This window comes from Cynoglossus semilaevis, chromosome 14, assembly GCF_000523025.1.
Source record: "Cynoglossus semilaevis isolate Cse_v1.0 chromosome 14, Cse_v1.0, whole genome shotgun sequence".
In the NCBI taxonomy this organism is placed as follows: Eukaryota; Metazoa; Chordata; class Actinopteri; order Pleuronectiformes; family Cynoglossidae; genus Cynoglossus; species Cynoglossus semilaevis.
In genome coordinates this window covers 9,947,486-9,969,133 of record NC_024320.1, presented here as the reverse complement: position 1 = coordinate 9,969,133, position 21,648 = coordinate 9,947,486, and the positions used below count along the sequence as shown (strand labels likewise).

At 41.4% G+C, this 21,648-nt stretch overlaps 1 protein-coding gene across 3 annotated transcripts in view; it reads left to right on the top strand.

The window, feature by feature from the left end:
• The window catches only part of LOC103389529 (histone deacetylase 4), a 60,739-nt gene that overhangs the window by 32,676 nt on the left and 6,415 nt on the right, over positions 1-21,648 (top strand). For all 3 annotated transcript variants that reach the window (XM_025062213.1, XM_017038992.2, XM_008324971.3), the window contains 17 exons: positions 1,559-1,682; positions 3,262-3,380; positions 8,128-8,256; positions 8,340-8,449; positions 9,844-9,978; positions 10,084-10,276; positions 12,141-12,364; positions 16,141-16,368; positions 16,851-17,046; positions 17,827-17,960; positions 18,054-18,156; positions 18,265-18,311; positions 18,695-18,802; positions 19,250-19,305; positions 19,445-19,532; positions 19,651-19,770; positions 20,183-20,280. In XM_025062213.1, coding sequence (XP_024917981.1) covers positions 1,559-1,682; positions 3,262-3,380; positions 8,128-8,256; positions 8,340-8,449; positions 9,844-9,978; positions 10,084-10,276; positions 12,141-12,364; positions 16,141-16,368; positions 16,851-17,046; positions 17,827-17,960; positions 18,054-18,156; positions 18,265-18,311; positions 18,695-18,802; positions 19,250-19,305; positions 19,445-19,532; positions 19,651-19,770; positions 20,183-20,280 — 2,212 coding nt within the window. The remainder of the gene's footprint in view (positions 1-1,558; positions 1,683-3,261; positions 3,381-8,127; positions 8,257-8,339; positions 8,450-9,843; positions 9,979-10,083; positions 10,277-12,140; positions 12,365-16,140; positions 16,369-16,850; positions 17,047-17,826; positions 17,961-18,053; positions 18,157-18,264; positions 18,312-18,694; positions 18,803-19,249; positions 19,306-19,444; positions 19,533-19,650; positions 19,771-20,182; positions 20,281-21,648) is intronic.

The window sequence follows — 21,648 nt, the reverse complement described above, 5'->3', positions numbered from 1 at the left end:
AGAAAAACTGCCTCAGGTCTTGTTTTGAACATTAGGCAGAGCGTTTCCAACCATTCCCAACATATAAAATAATATACAAACAAAATGTTTTTTTTTTTCAATTTGTTATATTTTTTCATTAATATCTAAGTTCCAAAAAAAAAATTTAAATATTTGACCCCAAGAGCACAATGTTGTCAACCATGGCTGTAGAGCAGACTCCTCCTGGTCCCTGTCAACTAAAAAGGCTAATCTTCTTAACGGACCTGTCAGCACAGTGAGAGAAATTCTGTTCCTGAACATCACTGCCACCATCCTGTGACCCCACTCTCCACTACGTCCAGGGCTCTGNNAACCGCTTCTAGATCTGTAATCTCTGAGTGTGTCTCTGTGCTCACAGGTGTGTGTGTGTGTGTGTGCCCTGTGTTTGCACCTCTTTTTTTTCCATTTTACTTGGAGAACCTGCATGTTTACGGTGGTAAAGGAGCGGCGTTAGCCCGGTGGCCTTGGCCGAGGCTGAGCCCGACTTATTACCAACCAGCGCCTGTTGGACGTCTCTCAACAGTCCATTGACAGAGGGCGGTACGGGAGTCCTTGAGAGCAGTTTACACACAGAATGGAAAGAGGTTACAGACTGAGGCTGTACCGCTCTGTGTTTGCCTTCACTTGTACCTGCGCGTATGTGGTTTGCGGCTCCAGCGACTTTAATTTACTCAGCAATTTAGTTCGTTTTTGTTTGTTTTTTTTCCTCTAGTTCTTCTGCGTTTTTCTTTTCCAGGACTTTTAAAGGCTTCATTATGGGATGAAAGTAGAGCTTGTGCGGCTAGTGATTACTCTGCGTATCGATTAATCTGATCATTGTTTTAATTGCTAATTGTTTGGTAGATTAAATTCAGACTTGATTTAAATTAAATTAAATCCATAAAGCCCGAGGGGACGTGATTAAATCGTTTGTTTTCTTTCCCAAAAGAACAGATCAAATCTCAGCTACATGTGTGATGTACAGTGGAGTGAAAAGAGGTCCGAGTTCAAGCCCACAAACGACTTTAAACAAACTGTAATCCTCATTACTGAAGCATGTCTGACTGCAGATTGATCTGTCGGCTCGCTCTTCTTTTATGGAACTCTGCATATAAATGATAGCAGCATATTAGATTGGATTAGATTAGATTAGATTAGGCAATTGAGACTTTTTTATTAGGCTAAAGGACAAGAAATGACCTTCAGTGTTTGAACTGAAGATTTGTTTCTGTGAAACGATAAAACATACAGATATATTTGAATTGGTATTTGCCTATTAGCAGATTATGCTGATATTTTCCAGTTGATATATCGGCTACTACTCATTAAAATAAAAAGACGATTAATTAAAGTATTAAAGTAGTAAAAACATAAAGAGGTTTGCATCTTGTTCAGTTGGCTAATGTACAGAAAGATCTGTTTATTTTTTAGCAATGAGAAAATCACACACATCAATGTTTTCTCTGGTCTGGACAAAGTAGTGATAGTTGGTCATCAGCAGGTCTCTGGTCCATGTCCTCGTGTCGTTGATCATGTCCCTTTAACTTCTCCACCACAGGTGCAGTGGCCAGTACTGAAGTCAAGATGCGTCTTCAGGAGTTTGTCCTAAACAAGAAGAAAGCCCTGGCTCAACGGAGCCTTAACCAGGGTGGTCTGCCCAACGATGCCCCCTACTGGTACCGGTAAGTAACCCTTTGCAGCCTGAATATGTTTAAAAGAGTGCAGTAACGACCAAAACAGTATTTAACCATTTAAATGTAGTGTAAGGTTATTTTTTTTATAATCAATTCTTTAAATGGTATTAATGGTCTGATTTATACTTATCACTAATTCTGAAACTTTTAGCTGCAGTTATTATTATTGTTATTAATTTACTACTTACTTTTGTCCATTTCACGGGTGACAAAAAAAAATCGAGCAGAGCTGCATTTTTTACACACCTGTTTAACAAAACCTGTGGTTTTTGGCCATTTAACTTCTTATTTGATAATGAGCCAGTGCATGTTTCACCTCTTTCACATGGGGAAAACTTAAGGGCAGCTTCACGTAACCATGGCAACAGTTGACAGTTGATTGAAACGCCTCACAGTTGGTTAGCAGATTCCAACAGGTGTGTGCACAATTGAGTAATTTTCTTTGGTGCAGCTGCGAGTATGCAAAGGTTGCGTATGCCATTCTGACAGGTATGGCAAACAAACAGGACATGGCAAACAAACAGGACACCAGACAGGACACCAGACAGCAAACAGCTATATGTGTTTGAGAAAGTCAGACCAGGAACAAGAGGAAGCTCCAGGAGTAATTTGAGAGCTAAGAATATTCCTGGATGTTTGTTTGTCACTTCACCATTACGCTCATGTGAATTCAGGCACTTTGATTGTGAACAATTGTGGATCTGTTTCCTCCTAGATGATCACAGCAATCCAGTTTTTGACTATTCTGTGTACATTAAGCAGCCGAGCCGACGCACCACGCGTCTGTGCTCTGACGTGTGTTAAGTTATGAGCTTCCTGAATCTTTCCGACGAAAGTGTGCAGCAGAAGACCACACTGTATCAGCGGACGATTATAAGTTTAGAGGCTAATTGACTCCTTGACAGCAGATGAATAATGCATGGAGCTGCACTTTATTCTGTTGGCGAAGCTGCTTCCTCTTCCTCATCCGCTGTTCTGAGAGACGTATGGAGCAGGACACACAGACAGTCACACATACTGTATATATATATATATATATAAATGGGATAAGAGCAGGATAATTGCAGCATGATGATAGCGCCCAATTAATCTGAACAGTTGACCCTAAGTACTTATCACAGCATCTCTGAAACCTTTTTTTTTTTTCCTTTGGTGATTTCCCTCGCAGGTGTTTGTTTCATGTGGGACGAAGTCCACACCACTATGCAAATGTAGTTGAAGTAATTAAAAGTAATGAATGTACAGTAGTACTGAGACTCGGCCGGATGGAAGAATAGGTGGGTTGAGGGATGATTAGAGGAAAGATTGATAAATGAAAGACAACAGATTATTCATTCTTGCCTCGTATCGTGCAAACATTAAAAGCCACAGTTAACTAAATTAATTATCTAAGCACAAATTAGTTATGTTTTCTGTTTTCCTTTCGCTCACTTTCTGAGCTCGACATCCAACCTCCTCGATTTAGGAGAAGCAGTGCGGGTCATACAAACAGTAGAGCTATAACAGACCCGGGCTACTCAGTTACTCATGACGCACCCTGAAATATGACTGTGTTTCAATTTTCAAGGAAAACCCAGCACAGTTCTCTGGACCAGAGCTCGCCCCCACAAACCGGCATGTCTGCCTACAACCACCCTGTGCTGGGTGTTTATAACCCAAGGGACGACTTCCCACTGAGAAAAACTGGTATGTCTTACACACACACACACACAAATAACAATAATAATAATAACTGTGCTAATAATTATTAACTTCTTCACCTGCCAGACATTTAAAATATGTCATTTTGTGAATTCATTGTTTACATTCCTACCGTACAGAAATGTAGAAAACGTATCTTTGACTTCATATTATTATTTCATTATTATTTCTTGATATTTCTTGATTTTAACAGAAGTAGAATTTATCCTTATTTTGCTCCACTGGTCTCTGTACTTTTATTTTTTGGATAATTGTGCATTGAAATCTGTGGTTCGGACAGATCTCACTTAAAGGACGGAGCATTTGGAAACTTAATTTACTGCAGTTGAAACAATTACGTCTGGGGTTCCTTTTGGCTTTTTTCCTGGCTCTTTATTTCTTCTGTTTACTTACCATGCCACGGTCAGGACATTCATCACTGCGTTGTTTCTTGTTCACATTGATGATAATGATAAGACACAGTAAATTTATCTCGGCTTTTATCAACTGACTTGCAGTGTATTCCTGCACATGTTAGTACAGCAGCTATAATGGCTGAAAAGGAAGCGTACTGACTGCTCTTATAGCTACTGTGAGGAAATATCAATACAGTGATAAGCATGACTGCGTTGTCTGTTTACTGTGCTGACAATTTTCCTACAATTTGCATTTTTTTTAAAAAAGGACTCAACATATATCGTCATATTGTACAGCCACATTCTTGCCAGTGCTCACCCCTAGTACATAGAATTTGTTCATTTTAGGCACGTTTGGTCCATGTTGCACTTGCCACCTTTTGTCCTTGGGACATAATAAAGCATTTTAATTAATATGACTTTAACAACTGTTATATTTCATTGTGGGGTTTATTACATACAATAAATCTAACCTCTGTCTTGCCGTGAAGTACTTTGTAAACTTGTTTTTTGGGGGATAAGTGCGGTTCAGATCAAAGTGATTAATAGACTTGTACTTCGTCAAGGGAACACTGCTCCTTCATGTAAGGCAGGGGAGATCTGAGGATTTAACAGATGACTGAGTTTGTGTTGGAAACGTCATTACAGAAAGCCTTGATGAACTGAAGGACAGGACAAGGACTAACACTTGGCCTAAAGCACCAAACGTGGGAAAAAAACAAAAGCCAATGGGAATGATTCCAGCTGTTGTCGTGTGTTCATCTGTGTCTGTGAGCAGTTTGATGCGTGTAAAGTTTGAGCGGCTTGTGTGGCAGTAGTAAAGCCAGGCTTGTCATACAGGGCAATTATTCACTTAGCACAGTGGCAGGCTGCAGCCACTGCTCCAGGCCTGTTGGCTCTGAACAGTTAGTGGACGGCAGACACAACAGTTGACACAAGTCCACAAGGCCTCGCTCAACCAGAGGACAGAGAGGAGCTACAGGAAGGGCACGGAGTTGTTAGAAATATTTTTTTTTTTTTTAAATGGGTAACAACCTTGTAGAACAGCGAAATATATTTATGAAAATGAAAATGACAGCTTCCAAGAAGGACTTGACGTAAATCCAGTAAGTGTCAGGCTCAAGCTACATGGCCTGAAGACACAACAGAAGAAGAGTCAGAGGTAACAGATAGTAATAAGATCGTCCCAGGAGTCCACGTTGTTTTTTGTTGTTTCCATAAGCCTCCGATTTGTGCACCAGTGGAGTGAAAAAAGAGAAGACCTGTGCCATATTTGTATTTGTCCACAGCAGTGACGTGCTTTGCAGGGTTTACTTATGGAAATGCCCAGCTCAAGAGAGGTTAGTTAGAGGCTCCTTTATATCCCTGCCCCGGCCATAAATTAGAAGACTGGCACCCACAACCCTAAGCAACAGTCCAGCTGAGCTACAGAAATATTTTGTTGTTTTCACACATCCCTTCTAAATGCAACTTCTTCCCCGACCAACAGCATACGTCGATTTTTTGATTTTTTTTGAAAATGTATTGTTGTAGAATTCTTAGAATTTAAGCTGTTTAAAATTGAGCTATTTCTTCTAATAGCATGAAAAGCAGCGCTAGTCTTCATGTGTTTTTGTCTTCTTCACTCATTCTACTGCTGTACTTATTTAGTTACTTGTGATTGTAGTTTCTGCTTTTTGTACTTTGGCTAATTCGGCTATTAGGTATATGCCTTTATTTCCACCAAATCTGCGACTCCTTTTTACATTTTGCAATTGTTCTGCTAATTCTCTTATTTTGGCTAGTTCTGCTACTACAGATATTGGCTTTTTTTTGGTCTTTGTAAATTCAGGCTAAACCTCTTCTTCTTCTTCTTCTTCTTCTTCTTCTTCTTCTCCTCCTTCTTCTGCCTCTTCCTCTTCCTCTTCTCCAATAGAGCATTATTGTAATTTCGTAAATGATTATGTGCTGTAAAAGGAAATAGAAACAAGCTCATAAAGGGAGAAGGTGTGTATTAGTGAGATTCACCGCTCAATTGTCCAGAAGGAATCTTGTGACTCCGTTGATACGCCACAAGTTTGTTACCGTCCTATTGAGTAATGTGTAATGTTTTTTTACTTTTATACACCAACGATCATAAAGGACACAATTTAACTCAACTTTTACTTCATCATGAGGCTTTGAGTGGATCTTGCAGTCATAGCCTCAGGAGATGTCCTTGTCCATTAAAATATGTCTTTTCTAATACGATTGGCTTGAATAGCAGTACTGATCATCGTGGAATCTTCATAAAAAAACATGGAAATTTAATAGGATGAGAACACATCACACGAGTTCACATACAGTGAATGCCTTGGAAACATGTGTTGGGTGGGAAAGTTGAAGATTCTAACCTACTGTGCCCTATAGCTGTGGGGTCAGAGTGAGGTCAGAGTGAGGTCAGAGTCAGGCCACTCGTCTGACGACGACATCTGAAGTGTCTTTTTGTGGTCTAACTAGGGCGTTCGTCTCTCACAACCCACGTGGTGAACACCACATGGGTTATGTCAATGACCAGCGCTGCTTCTGCATGAATAAGCGTAACCATGCAGCCGTCTGAACGGCTCTGGCCTTTCACTGAATAACACACCCTTTCACCGTGCCTGTGAGGCACACATCAAACAATGCAGCATTTGTTCACTGATATCATGTGTCGCTAGATGCACTCATGTTTCTTCATGGAGGTTTCAACGTTAGAAGAGGTAAGATCAGGTTTGACTAGAAGTCAAGTTCTCTTGAAGTGTAGCTTTGATTTATTTTGATATACTCACCAACAACTGAACACCTAGAAGACCACGTTATACCTGCGTCCAGTCCTTTGTGTTCTGATGAATAAAAATATTATTTATTTATTTTTAGTTTAAAAAAAATACAGTTTTGCTAAATAGATATTTCTATATAGGATGACTGGAGGTACTACGTGGTAACCTCGACAGCAGAGTTTTCAAAGTTTTTGCATCCCTAACTTTTCCAATGAGGTTTATGTTTATTTTAGTGATGAACAACAGAGTCAGATCAGAATATCAGACTGGAAATAAATTGGCTTAAAAACCATGACTTTGCCTCCATCTGGACTGAGCTCTCCCTCCCACTATGTGTTACTGTAACTTCACACCTCACAGTTCACACTTCACTCTTCTCCACACATTTATTTATATGTGACACTTGATGGGACCAAGTTCGGTTTTGTCATTTTTTTTAATTAATAAAGGTTTTCTGACAGGGGTTATTCAGGGACGTTTGCCTCAGGGGTGAGAGCCTCTCATCATTTCATCTGGAGCTGAAAGGCAGCGAAAGGCAAAGAGGGGCAGACTAATGCAGTTGTGTCGTAACGGTGGTTATCGGAGCACTGCATTCAGATTGAGCTGGCGTTTGATGATTAATTACGGGATAATGAATAGCAGAGTTGTCCAAGGTTGTTGATCTGCAAGGAGAAGTAAACACATTACTTTGAGCCGCTGTTGCTGAGCCTAAGGTGACACTTTGTTTCCTCCTCCTTGTCTTCAATTATAAGACCAAGCGGACTTCAGGAAATCAGACGTTGTGCCTATATGGTTTAGAATTGGTCTTATTTATATATAAAACATCATGGCACTGCTGTAGAATATCAATATGGTATCATGAAACAAAACACTGCAATATTTCAGTTAATCATTATTTTGTTTCCCCTTGCCCTTACTGACTTTTTCCACGCTGAATATCGCACCAGCTGACAGATTTACTCATTCTTAGGTTAGGAATCAAAGCAAAGGTAGATAAAGTTATCAAATCTGAAGAACTTAATTGATCCATAGCCTTAAATAAGGTTTGATAGGTTGATGCCTAAAATGGTTGAAATAGCATTTTAATTCAAAATCGGTTTTATTTTGATTGAAATTTACTTTAGCACAAGGTTTTCTCTGTAATTCAGCTCAGCTGATCTTACTGGCCTACTGTTATTTGTGCAGCATTTAATATAGTATAGTATAGTAAGTATAGCATTTTAATTGCATTTCTGTGAGTGACTGTTTCTCTTTAACAGTGGTTATTACGTTATAGCTATGTAAAAATTCTAAAAATAAAAAAAACACATACAAAGGGCAGCGTCTGTACTGATCAACGCTCCATAATGTGTTGGCTAATTTTATTCCTAACTGTCTGCATCCTGTACCTTTTAGATGAAGTATCTATCATTGTCAGAAGTGCTCCCGGCTGGTTGAATTAAGTTTCATATTGAATATCATTTAATATTCAACACGAGATATTGATTGTATTGTATTGTTATCAACACTCTCTGTTTGACCAAACACCGAACACTTTCCTGCTCTACGTTCATTCAGCTTCGGAACCCAACCTGAAGCTGCGCTCACGGCTGAAGCAGAAGGTCAGCGAGAGGAGGAGCAGCCCACTGCTGCGACGCCGAGACAGCCCCATCACCACCGCCAAGAAACGCTCCCTGGACCTGGCAGGTGGGCACTGACACCGACAATGAAGCTGTTCACACGGAGAACTCTTTTGCATGTCATTTCATTTTGTCGGTGTTGTGTGACAGACTCGGCGTGTAACAGCGCCCCGGGCTCAGGACCAAGCTCTCCAAACAACAGCTCCAACAACATCCCCAAAGAAAACGGCATCGCAGTGTCAGTGGCCAACAGCACAGAGGTAACAGACAGACACACACACAGTGATCCTAGGGTTTAATTAGCATGTAACTACTATTGTTCCATAGAATATCCAAACTTTTCTCTGCTTTTTGGCAAAAAGAGAGAGAAAATAAACAGGCTGTTTGTGATTGGTCAGGTCATGCAATGACATCATGGATAATGCTTAGGGTTCGGCCACTGTTAGATAATCACCTTTTCAGTTACATGTGTTGACCAATCATGTTCAGCCTCCAACTCCCGTTTTCTCCAGCCTCCTTTTCATGAGATTTGTTATTCACATTTGATGGAACTGGGGTTTTCAGTGGCGCCTCCTTATGGCAGGAAGACAAAGGAAAAGAAAGGAGGATGAGACGGTGGGTTTTTTCCCTCTTTGGAGGGAAGCCCACAACGTGACAGTTAAGACACTCCTGTCACAGGAGAAACTTTGGAACTCAAGACAACAAAGCTTTGTTTTGGTCCCTCGTCATCATACATGGATGAGTGGAACAACTACTACTATAATGTGTTTTTATAAAAAACAATTTTACTTCAGGGAATGTAGTGCAGCACAAAATGTCTTAAATGAAATCCCAGGTGAAGACAAGTGTAGATTTTATTACACAGGCTTTTTATTCAATGTCTGAAATCTGTTGTTTGTCTGTCCCCGCTGACAGCTAAAACGTCAACATACGTGTTCTTCAGAAAATATTCAGGACATTCTCTGGCTTCAGCAGTGCTGATAACTCACCAACGCTTCATACAGACCCGCTGAACTCCCCCTTTAAGTATCCACTCAAAGCTCTTTCCTTAAAGACAGACAGTTCATCTCACTAACTCAAAACCTGGGAGTTTCTAATCGCAAAACACTTTTACGAGCGAAAAAACATTTCAGTGTGAGGTAACAGCCGACATGCTGATTTATTTCCGTTCAGCGGAAGATAAAATGATTTGGGGAAAACCACATCTTTTTTCATTGTTTTCTTGCAGTGTTTAATGGGTATTTTTCCCTCTAACAGACACAGCGTTGTAAATGAGAAAGTGGTGCCGTGCACATAACAGGATAATTTAAACCATGAATAAATAATGCATCCTTTTGCAGTCAGAGTAGCTTTACACCATAATGTGTGTGCCCAGCTACAGGTGCTATCTATTAGCTTTTAAAACCTAGCGACCTGCAGATAAAGGGCTGTGAGTAAGGCTTGTTGAGGAGCAGAAGAGCTGGCAGGATGCTATTTGAGGCGGCCATTAGGTGCACTCTGGCATCAGGCAGGAAGCTTGTGGCCGCGACATCTTGAGCAGCCAATAGGGTGATAACACTGCTCTCCACACTCCTGCTCTGCCCGTAGTTTTAGGAAAAGTAGAGGCTATGTTAATGATGCAAACACAGATAAATCACCTCGATGTGCTCCTCAGGCGTCTCTGGCCCAGAGGCTGAGCAGTGGTGCTGAGCGCAGCTCCGTTAACCAGCTGTCCCTCTACCCTTCGCCATCCTTACCCAACATCACCCTGGGGCTGCCAGCCACTGCCACGGCCACCGCTGCTTCAAACGTAAGGAGGAAACTTGCTGCCAATCTGCTCAAAGACTCTCTATTCTCACATGCAGTTCATCTGACTCTCTCTCTCTCTCTCTCTCCGTCTCTGTCATTGCTCCAGGTGACCTCGGCCCAGCAGGATGGAGGCCTGCAGCCCGCACTTTCTCTCAGCCCTCCTTTCCTCTCTGGGGCTCACTTGACCCCATACTTACCTGAAGCAGGAGCAGGAACAGGCGGACACGGAGCTCATAGTCCATTACTGCAGCACATGGTCCTTATAGAGCAGAGCCCTGCACAGAGCCCCCTGGTGACAGGTGAGACTCTTAACATGTGTTATTGAACCTAATTTGTTTAAAGATTTGCATTAGTTGAAGCCATCTGTTGTGTGAAGTATTTGCTAAAGAAAAGCCTCAGAGCAGTCAGTCACTCTGTCTGAATTTAACTCACTCTTTACTCCTTACAGGTTTAGAAGTCAAGACAATGTTTTCTTGGAATAAAATAGCCTTGATCCTAAGATTTAGATCTTCTTCAAAGGGACGTCATTTATACTGACATTTCCCCACATAGAATCATCACAGGAACTAAGGAACATTAGGGTAGACAGACAGTCAGTGCTGAGAGTCCAGGTGACCTGCTCTGTGCAGCTTTAAAACTGGAGCACTTCCAGGTCAGCAGTGAAGCTTTTTGTTTTGCTCCTGATTCACTGGGGTTCTTTGTTCATGAAAGAAATGAAAGATGAACTCGCCCGCTTTAAAACAAAATGGCCTCTTTCATTTCATTCATTTATCCACACAGGTTTTTGCACATTTTGAGTAAAAAGTGAGAGATTGACACTCTGTGTCCTCTGTCTCGTGCTTTACTCACAGGTGTTTTTATTTCACAAGGTGCAGTTCTGTCACACCGTGAAGCCACTGTTCTAGGTAAAGCTGATGCAATGACACATGTTAAGACCAACCAAAGAGAAGAAGGACATTTCAACTGGTTAATTCATGAATCTTGTGACAGCCTGAGTCCATATGTCGTAGTCTGTTCATCTTCCTTTTGCACTGACTCCCCGTAACATCGCATTCAGTACAGCGTTGCCACCACTGTTCTGTAACGCTTACAGAGGTGACTTTGTTCAGGGGAACTTCTAGACCAGGGGACAGGACTAAACTGCTGCTGTCATTCCATTGGAACGCCACATTACTGTTGGATACAACAACAAATGTTTTAGAAAAGTTTTTGAGTAACAAATTCTGTGCATATTGTTGTTGACCAATCACAGCGTCACCTACGATCACCAGAACTAGCACTGATCACTGCCAGCTGAGTTTGTGCTAAATTCATATCACTGCATCAATTCAATTCAATTCAATTGAGTTTTTGCCTTTCTTGGAAACAAACAGCCAATGAAAAGCTTTTCTCTGAGACTCCGGCGTACTCTGCACAACCTCACACGTTGACAGACATCCGTTGATGAGCTCAAACTAATGAGGGCCTCTCATATTGTCAGCGTGCGCTGTGAGACGGTGACACGGCGCTGCATTGTGCACCCTTTTACCATCAGTCGGCTTAGCTGACTGCGACGTCGCTGCTTTTGTTGGCCGATCGTGAGCGATGAATGACTGATGACGCACAGGCAGACACAGTCAGGAGTGTGTTCAATGAGAACTTGAACAAGGACACGGCCCACGCACCGGACACAGACGTGTGCGACAACTAGAACAGCCCACTCACTATAAATTTGATAAAGGTCACACAGAAAGCTCCTTTTTTAAGGCTTTCTAAAATGTTCTTTTCTATCACCAATGTGCCTTTTTATATTTGTCTTGGTTAAGATCCACTTCATTACCTGGGAGCATGAAGAGGCTTTTCAGAAGCTTTTGAAAAACGCTCATAACTAAAATCTTTTTCCAGTGTTTTTGACTGGAAACCTTCTTCTGTTCATGGAGTAAAATGGGCTGGAAATAGTTTTGAGGTCATCTTTATTCAGACTTAGCTCTAAGAGCTGGAGCAGAGTCCACGTGACGGGCAGATCATCCAACATATCAGAGTAGGGAGGCGTTGATCCAACTTGTTCAGTGACGATACAGATACATGACTGCCAGTGAACTGACAGACCACCATTGTAGGCATTGGAACATGTCTCCTGTGACATACATCTGATGTGATCTTAAAGTTCAACCTCTCTCCCAGGTGTCAGTGGTCTGTCCATGTCCTCGGCCGCATCCATGGCCAAGCTGCAGCGGCAGCACAGGCCACTGGGTAGGACCCAGTCGGCGCCTCTGCCTCAGGGGAGCGCTGCCCAGGCTCATGCCCAGGCCCTGGCCCTGCAGCAGCTGGTGGTCCAGCAGCAGCATCAGCAGTTCCTGGAGAAGCACAAGCAGCAGTTCCAGCAGCAGCAGCTGCACCTCAACAAGGTATTTCCACTTCCACCGTGTCGTGTTCTTTTTGCTGTCGTTGGTGGACCGCCTATCAGCTACGTATGTTCTGCAAGATTATTGGTGTATTTCTGCAGTTTTTTTGTGGGTTTTGCGGCTAGCATACTGTATAGCTAATATCAAGTTAGCCGTTTTTTATAAAACTAAAAAATTTTTTATAAAACTAAAAAATCTTTTACAATCAATCATTTTCTTACTACGTTTAGCTAGCTTTAAGCTGTTGATGATCCATTTTTATAAAACTAAAAAATCTTTTACAAACCTCAATTATAAATGTGCTATCATTATTTATCTTTTGGCTAACGAGCTTAGCTTCTTTTGAACTACTTCCTGAAAAGTCTGTATCTGTTTTGTTCATTTTACAGTTGTATCTGCATTTTGTTTCTGGATGGGCCTTTAGATAATTCCCTGAAAAATGTCACCTTTTAACATTTCCTTTTTTGGGTTAATTTGCATAATTGAATTAGCCTTATTTTTAAACAATAAAAAACAGAATCTTATGAAGTAAAAAAGATTTGCTGGATATTAAAGGACAAACACGTGAAGTTTAATCATAATTAATCAGTCCTACAGTATGAGTATAAGCCACAGAGAGTCTGCACAGGAGCTGTGGTAAACTGTAGTGTAGGTGGCAGATTTTATTACAACCAACAATGTTGTGTGTGTGTGTGTGTGTGTGTGTGTGCCCAGGTTTTATTTAGCTCTGTTCTTCCTCTCGCTCCTCTCTGTAGTATTTGTTTGTGAGTAGGCGAAGGAAGGTATGGGTTAACTTGATGGTACTTAGTGTGTATGCGTTTGTGTGTGTGTGTGTGTCTTCATCTTTGCATGTTTATGGTTGAGACAGTTGTCAGCGCCACTGGCTGCAAGTTAACTGCGTGCTGCTATGGCAACCAAGAGGAAACCCTCGCCTTATATGGTCAGGGAGGAATTGTGCAACTGCCACTGTGAGTGGCTTCACCCGTTTGAAGACAGCGTTTGCTGGAGGAGAAGTGGGTGGATGAAACAAGGGATTTCCTCTCCTCCTCCTCCTCCTCCTTCTTTTTTATTACTCCTCTGTACTCACTCCCTCCATATGTTTTCAAGCTCTCCCCTGGCAGTTCTTCATACAAACATCTTTATAAGAGCCTGTGGCAAACCAAGGACAAACACTGCAGTTGTTCTATCAGGACTAGAGTGAAAACCTCCTCTTCTTTCTCCTCTTCCTCTTTGGTATTTTACAGTATTTTGCTGCATGTAAACCCCTTACCACCACCACCACCCCCCCCTTTCCTTTGCAAACCATTTATAATTACACTAACCCCCCTTCATTTCCAGTCTACTCTGTAGTCTCATACAGTAAAATCTGCATTCAATTTCATTATTCCATTAATATGTTAATACAGTCGGTGCCTTATCTCTGTTTCTCAAATCATCGGGGTATTGTATCTAGGGATGGTTCAAACCGATACTCAGCATAGGTATTGGTCTGATATAGGTCAAAATGTAAGAATCGAACATCGGGAAAAAAAACCTATAACTAAAACTATAGCCCGTCTGATGCGATATCTAAGCCCAGATGCTCAATTTTGCGCGACGTGCCAGCCGTAAACAATATCTCCTCAGCAACGGCAGCCCGCAGCAGCATGGTAGAAGAGAACAGGATGTAGTGGATTGATGTCAGTATCAGCAGATACTCCAAGTTGCAGTATTATATCGGACATGAAAGATTTACATCAAGTCATCCCTAGTTTGGAGTTTTTCAGATTTGATATTTTCAAAAGGTGTCAGATGTACTGTATATAAATCACATTTGTTTGTGTCTCTCTGGAGACTCCAATAGATGTGAGGAGTTTTGTTCTTATATCCAGTGGATTAGCCTGGGATTTTTTAAAGCAGCAGCAGCGGCAGAGTGTGAGACTTGATATTTATGAGGACACACACATTTGGTCTGAGAGAAAAGCACAAGCTAATTTACTGCTCTATCTATGTAAATTTGTACTCATTTAACTAAAAAAGTAAACACTTCACGTCTTCGCAAAGTCAGTTTTCGCCTTTGGAAATAATGTGGCAGTGTTGTTGACTTGTGCTCATTATATCAACATGGTGTGAAACAGAAGATGAGACAAGAAAAAAAATCCATACCCACAGAAGAGATCTTAATTTACTCTGTCTCCTGTTCAGACGATGTGAAGATTCTGATGGGTTTTTTTAATTAACACAGAACTCCTGTGGTGTTTTTCTGACAAGGAAAAGAGTTTGTCAAGATTTTAACTGGTAAGAATATAACCATTTTTGGACAGGAAAATAAAATCACTTGGGCTCAAGCTGTTCAGCGCTACTCTAAGGTTGCGCTCTATTCATGTGGCCTATTGCTATAGTCCTGTAACACCTTTTCAATGATTGAATGTTTTTTAGGTGACGTTGCCTTTCTAATTTCAGACAAGTGATCAATGAGATGTTTTAGTTAAAGCCGTGAAACTCGGGTGGTGTCAAAGTGCGTACAGAGAATACAGAGGCGTGGCGTGTGAATCTTGGATCTTTCTCGACATCCTACTTCGTGCGCTGTGAGCTGCTTCAAACGAATTGAAACCAGATTCTGGATCTGTAATCTGATTAGCTCCTTTTGTTTTATGGAAGGCCCTGCCTTGTGTCCTGTCCTGTAGGACAGTCCACTGCTCTCTGGAAGATTTTAGAGGTGTTTACTGTTAAAGACTTTGCGCAGTTTAATTTTCTCAGATGGACGTAAGCGGTTATCAGTGACCCGTCGGGTAATCAAACGAGGGTAGAAAAAAGTCTTTATATCAGTTTTCCTTTATGACAAATAGCCAGACATGGACGGTTTTTGCAAAAGGAAGGGAAATGAAAGAGGAGGTTTGTGGGAAAGTGGAGCAGAGGGACAGACGTGGCAGCAGGGGTGAAGTTTGTTTTGATGTATAGTTGGGGGATTGAATGAGAGCTGCTGAATGCTTTGACGTCAAAGCTGTCCCTTGGAATAGAGCCAGCAGACCCAGAGGCTTAGAGCTCTGGGAAACACACACATACACACACACACACACACACACAGAAAACCCTCCTACACACCTGTGGAGGGAGGCCCTCCTGAGAATGTTCTTTCTCCACTCCTCACTATAGTTTTCACATGACAAACACTCACACACACACAAGTGGGTGAAAGCCCTCCTAAAGCCCATTACAGCACTTGGAATTGTTCAACGCCAGCAGCGGTGAATGAATGGACAATTGAATCACTGCTGGGGTTAACGGCAGGCCTGAGAGTGAGTGGAAGAAAAGTGCCGCAACAGGGAGTGAGGAAGGTGGCATTCTGCTCCGGGAGTACGGTCATCAGAACACACACTCATGTCTAATAACAGCTGATAGGTTTGAAATGACCAACACAGCCATCTGTCAGGATAATCCAAACGAAGCTTGTTAGAAGAAGAACGCTGCAGAGAGTTGATGTGGACAAGAGCCGATCGGTTTGGTCGGGATTAGTCACATTCATTGACTGTACATGAAAAATAGTCATCCCAGTCACAATCACTCTGAACGGCTTTTCTGGGGTTTTTTCTGGGTTTTTTTTTCTCTTTTCTGGTGTCAGCTGTATAGTGTGGCCTTTTTAAAAACAGCCAGTTCAAGTCCACATGACAGTAGACGTTGGTAACCAGGCCCTTAGAGCAGTGGTTCTCAAACATCATTTCCAGTCTTGTTTTGTTTCTTTCCAAACTTCTTTGGCATCGTGTGAATTTTTTTTTGTTTTGTTCCTCCTCTTTCCACAGATGATGGCAAAACCCAGTGAGTCACCTGTGGGTCGTCAGCACCAGAGCCACCCGGAGGAGACAGAGGAGGAGCTGAGGGAGCACCAAGACCCTGGAGCTCTACCACCGGGTGTCACCATCAAGCAGGAGCCACTCGACCCGCAGGAGATGCAGGAGGAGGCGATGCAGCAGCAGCAGCAGCAGCAGCACAGGGAGCGGCAGGCGGAGCAGGAGCTGCTGTTCAGACAGGTAAAAGATGGAGAGGTGATTGAAAAAAGAATAAAATAAAAAGTGAGACATCTGCCCTTGTTTACAGCTGTACAACAGCACAGACGGAGGAAATCAATATCAAGTTTCACAGAATTGATTTTAACTGTGCTTGGCACTAATGTGTTGTGAATGTTGCCGGGGAAGTCCTGAGGAGGAGAAAAACCTGAGCAAAACAGACACATAAATGTAATTTGGGCTGTAAAAATGCTGCTTAGTGCCCTCAGGCTTCCCTGTGATTAAATGCAGGCGGAAAATTGAAACGGCATCATTTGTTTTGGCTGCCATCTTATGGTCGTATGTTGAAGCAACAACATAAAAGCCGTCAAAATCATTTCTCTTCTCTTTATTCCTCTTTAATGCATCTGTCATTTAAATGCATCACTAAAACACTTAGTCTGACGGCTGGAGGATTTGTCTTGCTTATTTCTGTTTTTGTTTGTGTTTTGTGTGGGTGGGAGCAGCAGGCTTTCCTGTTGGAGCAGCAGAGGATTCACCAGCTGAGGAACTACCAGGCCTCCATGGAGGCCGCGGGCCTGTCCATATCGTTCCCCGGACACCGTCCCCTGTCCAGAGCTCAGTCCTCTCCGGCCTCAGCATCCTCTTTTCCCATTAGCGTGCCGGCCCCTGAACCTTCGGTCAAACCTCGATTCACCACAGGTTCGCTTCACTTTGCGATGTTTATGTAATGCTTCCTATTGCGTGGTTACAACACAGCTGGTTTGATTGCCATTATAGCAGTCTGTTTGTCTGGCCTGAGTTTGCAGCGAGCGCCGGCTCCTGAGAAATTACAAAACCACTGCTGGCATCTCAGTAACTGTGTGTTAAAGCTAACTTGTATTGTCCCAGTAGGAGACATTTACTCTCAGCTTTAATAAAGGAGATCCATAATACAAAGCCTTTACAGAAATCAAATGATAGACAGTGGAGTTCATGTAGGTGCAAAAACGCTCAGATACTGATATAACAATCAGAAGGTAACGGGAAGCTAAATAAAAGAAGGAAAAGTTCATCAGGTTAAAATATTAAAAGCCAAATATGTTAATTCATCTGATTAATGTTGGTCCAACTTTATTTCACTGGTGGAATCTTTGTGAAATGTCACCAATTTTTTTCACTGATGTTATTGTTCACCCATGACAACACTGGAGCAGTGCCATGACCCAAAGCATGACACTGCCCCCACCAGGTTAAAAGTGGTCATGGTATTCTCTCTGATGTTGTTGGGTGCTTCTTAAAATTATGGCCATGAGCTCTGCATCAAAGCATCAAACTAAAACTGACTTTTCTGGGAGACCTGAACGTTTTTCAAGCATTGATGCTTCTTTTCACAGTGATTTTTAACAATTCCCCAAAAAAATGTTTCAATGTTTTTCTTGTTTGTTGTTTTGTGGCGAGCCTTGTACTTGTAGAGTTTATTGTGTGTTTATGTTTGCCTAGGTCTGGTGTACGACTCTTTGATGCAGAAACATCAGTGCATGTGTGGAAACACCAACAGTCACCCGGAGCACGCCGGGAGGATCCAGAGCATCTGGTCACGGCTGCAGGAGACCGGACTCAGAGCCCAGTGTGAGGTACAGGGAGAACATGTGCACACAGACATGCTGAACATTTAACACAGACGACAACATATCAATGTGTGTGTGTGTGTGTGTGTGTGTTTCCAGTGTATCCGAGGGAGAAAAGCCACTCTGGAGGAGCTGCAGACTGTTCACTCTGAAGCCCACGTCCTGCTGTATGGAACCAACCCTCTCCGACAGAAACTTGATTGTAAGCTTACACACACACACACACACACACACACACACACATTCATAATCACAACCTGTGAAATTTTTAGTAAATGTCTCTAAATAACCCTGGTTTTCTCTTCTCCAGGTTCAATTACTCCAATGTTTGTAAGGTTACCGTGTGGTGGAATTGGGGTGAGTAAAATGTATAAGAGGAAAATAAAATAGTATTACCAATTTAAATTGATCTGTATAAGCAATTATCATAAACCACACTAATTCTTTAATTTAGTTCACATTAGATTGAATATTTCTTAGCCAACATCTGGTTCAAATACCTTAAAATGTTGTTGAAACAAACACATTTAATGTGTTCCATAATTAGAAAAACAATGTTGTGACCCAATGAAGGTCCACACACTCTTGACCCACAGCTGGTGATTGCAGTTTTCCCATTTTCTTTCTATTTTGCTATTTATATTCTTATATGTTTAGGAGTTTAGATTCGATTTTTCTTTTCCTTTTCCATCTTTGAGGCCGTCCAGTGTGTGAGGAATTGATGAGTGTTTGTTTTCCAGGTGGACAGTGACACCATTTGGAATGAAGTCCACTCCTCCAGTGCGGCCCGTCTCGCTGTGGGCTCTGTCGTGGAGCTTGTTTTCAAAGTGGCCACAGGAGAGCTGAAGGTAACCGCACACGACTGTCCTCGTCTTCTGTCGTGACGATGAAAGCACTCACTCACTTAGTTCTGCACACGTGATGGATCAAGTGGTCCAATAAAACTGTAGCATCAGCTCAATGATAGAGGAGCTGCACTGCAACTTAAAGGATAATAACATTTTTTTAATGGTGAAACTGATGTCCTGGCTTTTAGCCAATGTAAACAAATGTAGCGGAAGTTTTAAATGTGAAAATGTGATGGAGATTCTTTGCTCTGTGATGACAATAAAATGATGTCTTTTTAGTTTAGACAAAATACTTTGTACTGTACTGTATTGTAATTCTGATAATATTGTAGTATTTTTTTCTTAAAAGCAGTAAAATCACTACAAACATAATATTTGAAATATGAGTAAATGTTCCTTATGTTAAAATTATTTCTAAACTCTTTTTTTCTCCTCCTCTCTCCTCAGAATGGATTTGCTGTGGTTCGTCCTCCGGGACATCATGCAGAGGAGAGCACGCCCATGTATGTCTGCATTTTCGACATTTTCACACTCATTTAGTGAAACAAAATTATTCTGGCTGGAACAGAAAAATAATTAAGACTGACTGCAGTCATCCCACTGCACTTCTGAAACATGAAACGTGTCGTGCTTCTTTTTCAGGGGGTTCTGTTACTTCAACTCTGTGGCCATCGCTGCCAAACTGTTGCAGCAGAGACTCAGCATCAACAGGATCCTCATCGTGGACTGGGTCAGTGTCTGGGCTGATGCAGAGCCTGTTGAGTTTGTTCTCCTCTCTGTTTTTATTGCCCAAGGACACAGCGCTGATATGCTTTTGATTTAATAGTGTGTTTAAATTCCCCCCTCAGGACGTTCACCATGGTAACGGTACCCAGCAAGCCTTTTATGATGACCCGAATGTCCTCTATCTGTCTATTCACCGCTATGATGATGGTAACTTCTTTCCTGGAAGCGGTGCTCCTGATGAGGTGAGTGCCTTTGTTTGTAGTCACAACAACAAGCTGGATTCATGTGCAAACAAATGCATTCATTTTAGATGAAGTTCCAGCGATGGCAGTTTTGTAGTAGTAGTAGTAGTATTTTTTCGCCTTAAAACTGCAGCATAATTCTGATGCGATAACTGTAAGAATAAACACCAAATATATTACAGTGTCCTCCTTGACATCAACAAATGTATATGGGTTTGTTGGACTTCCTTTTTATTTTAAAACAAATGAAAAAAAGTATTTTATGCTGTAAAAGTTTACGATAAAAACAAGCTGAACCACCATGGCTGGTGAAAGACCTCTGATTGTTTAGCCAAGAGTAGACGCAGACCGTCTAATAGCAACAACACGTCATGTTCATTTGACTGTAAGTCACGCGTTGGTCTGTCCTCAGGTGGGCAGTGGAGCAGGGGTCGGCTTCAACGTCAACGTTGCCTTTACCGGAGGTCTGGACCCACCGATGGGAGACACGGAGTATCTAGCAGCCTTCAGGTGTCTCTCTTTCTCTTTCTCTCTCTCTCTCTCTCTCTCTCACACACACACACACACACCCTCACTCACCGAAAACAGTGTCACATCAAAGAGACTGAGGACTGTCTCTGCATTATTGCCGAGTCAGCACTCTGTTAGAATTGTCCATAAACATAATAACAGGGACTTTCTAAACTAACATTATAAAAACAAAACAATAACAGATAAACCACTGTGGAATAGCTATAAAATCAATATCAAAGGCGCCTTTTTCCTCAAATGTTGTTAACCCAGTTGTGGTCCAATAGTTTTTTTATATTTCCCTTTACTTTTTAATACCAACATCAGTGTCTTTGGAAACGAAAACAAGCAGTATAATTTGGGTTTTTGCCATTATTTTACTGTGCGTTTAAAATTGACAGATAGAGTTAGAAAACCTTTTTACCTCCGTCACATCAACTTTTAACAACTGTGATACGACACATCTTTTAAAGTCCACTGGGTATTTTAAAATGTCTCTTTTTTTTCTGCTCCTGAAACACAAACACTTATGATAAAATATTGCGAAATCACCAAGTGTGGAGATAAATTGTTTGAAATGAACAGCGACTGCTAATAAAGTCACATTTGTGTCGTTACGTTTGTAATTACGGCAATAAAAAATCCAAACATGCTGTAAATACATTTTGCTGGAATTCGTTGAAGTTATGAAACTCGAGAAAATGAATCACTTTATCACGTTTATGACTACTTATTACAAATCAGTATGGACGGAGAATATATTTTCAGAAAAACAAATACAGGTTAGAAGTTAGCACAGATGTAGGTAAGTAGTCAAGAAAATTCAGTAGCCACAGTAAAGCATCTACATCTACTACATCTTTAGCACTTGTACTTTGTTTCCCCCTATTTATGAAAGAGTAAATAACAGAAAGCAAAACAAATCTTTAAAATACAGAAAGTTTCTTGACAAATTAGCACAGAAAGTATAAAAGGTCGCCTGGAATTACGACTTCAAAAGCTATTTGTTGGCTAAGATGACGGCTAAAAGCTCTCAGGCGTCGGTTCATTTTGAGAAGTGGTCTGAAGTGCTTGAGTTTGGCCTTGGAAAAGATGTTTCCACCCACGGCAGATTTCCCAAATTGCTGGGTGAAAAATAATTTAGAACAATATGAGAAGAAAACTTCTGGTTGAAATTGCTCGACTACATCGCACTTTATTGTTACGTTTTAGTCATAAAAGGTGTGAGTAGCTCATTATGTAATAAGACCTGCAATCAGTGATAAATTATTTTAAAATGCAAGAAAGTTTACTGCATAATGAGGTTGGGATTTTTATTACGCTGTGACAGAATGAAGTGAGGATTTATGACATAATTACATAATGCAT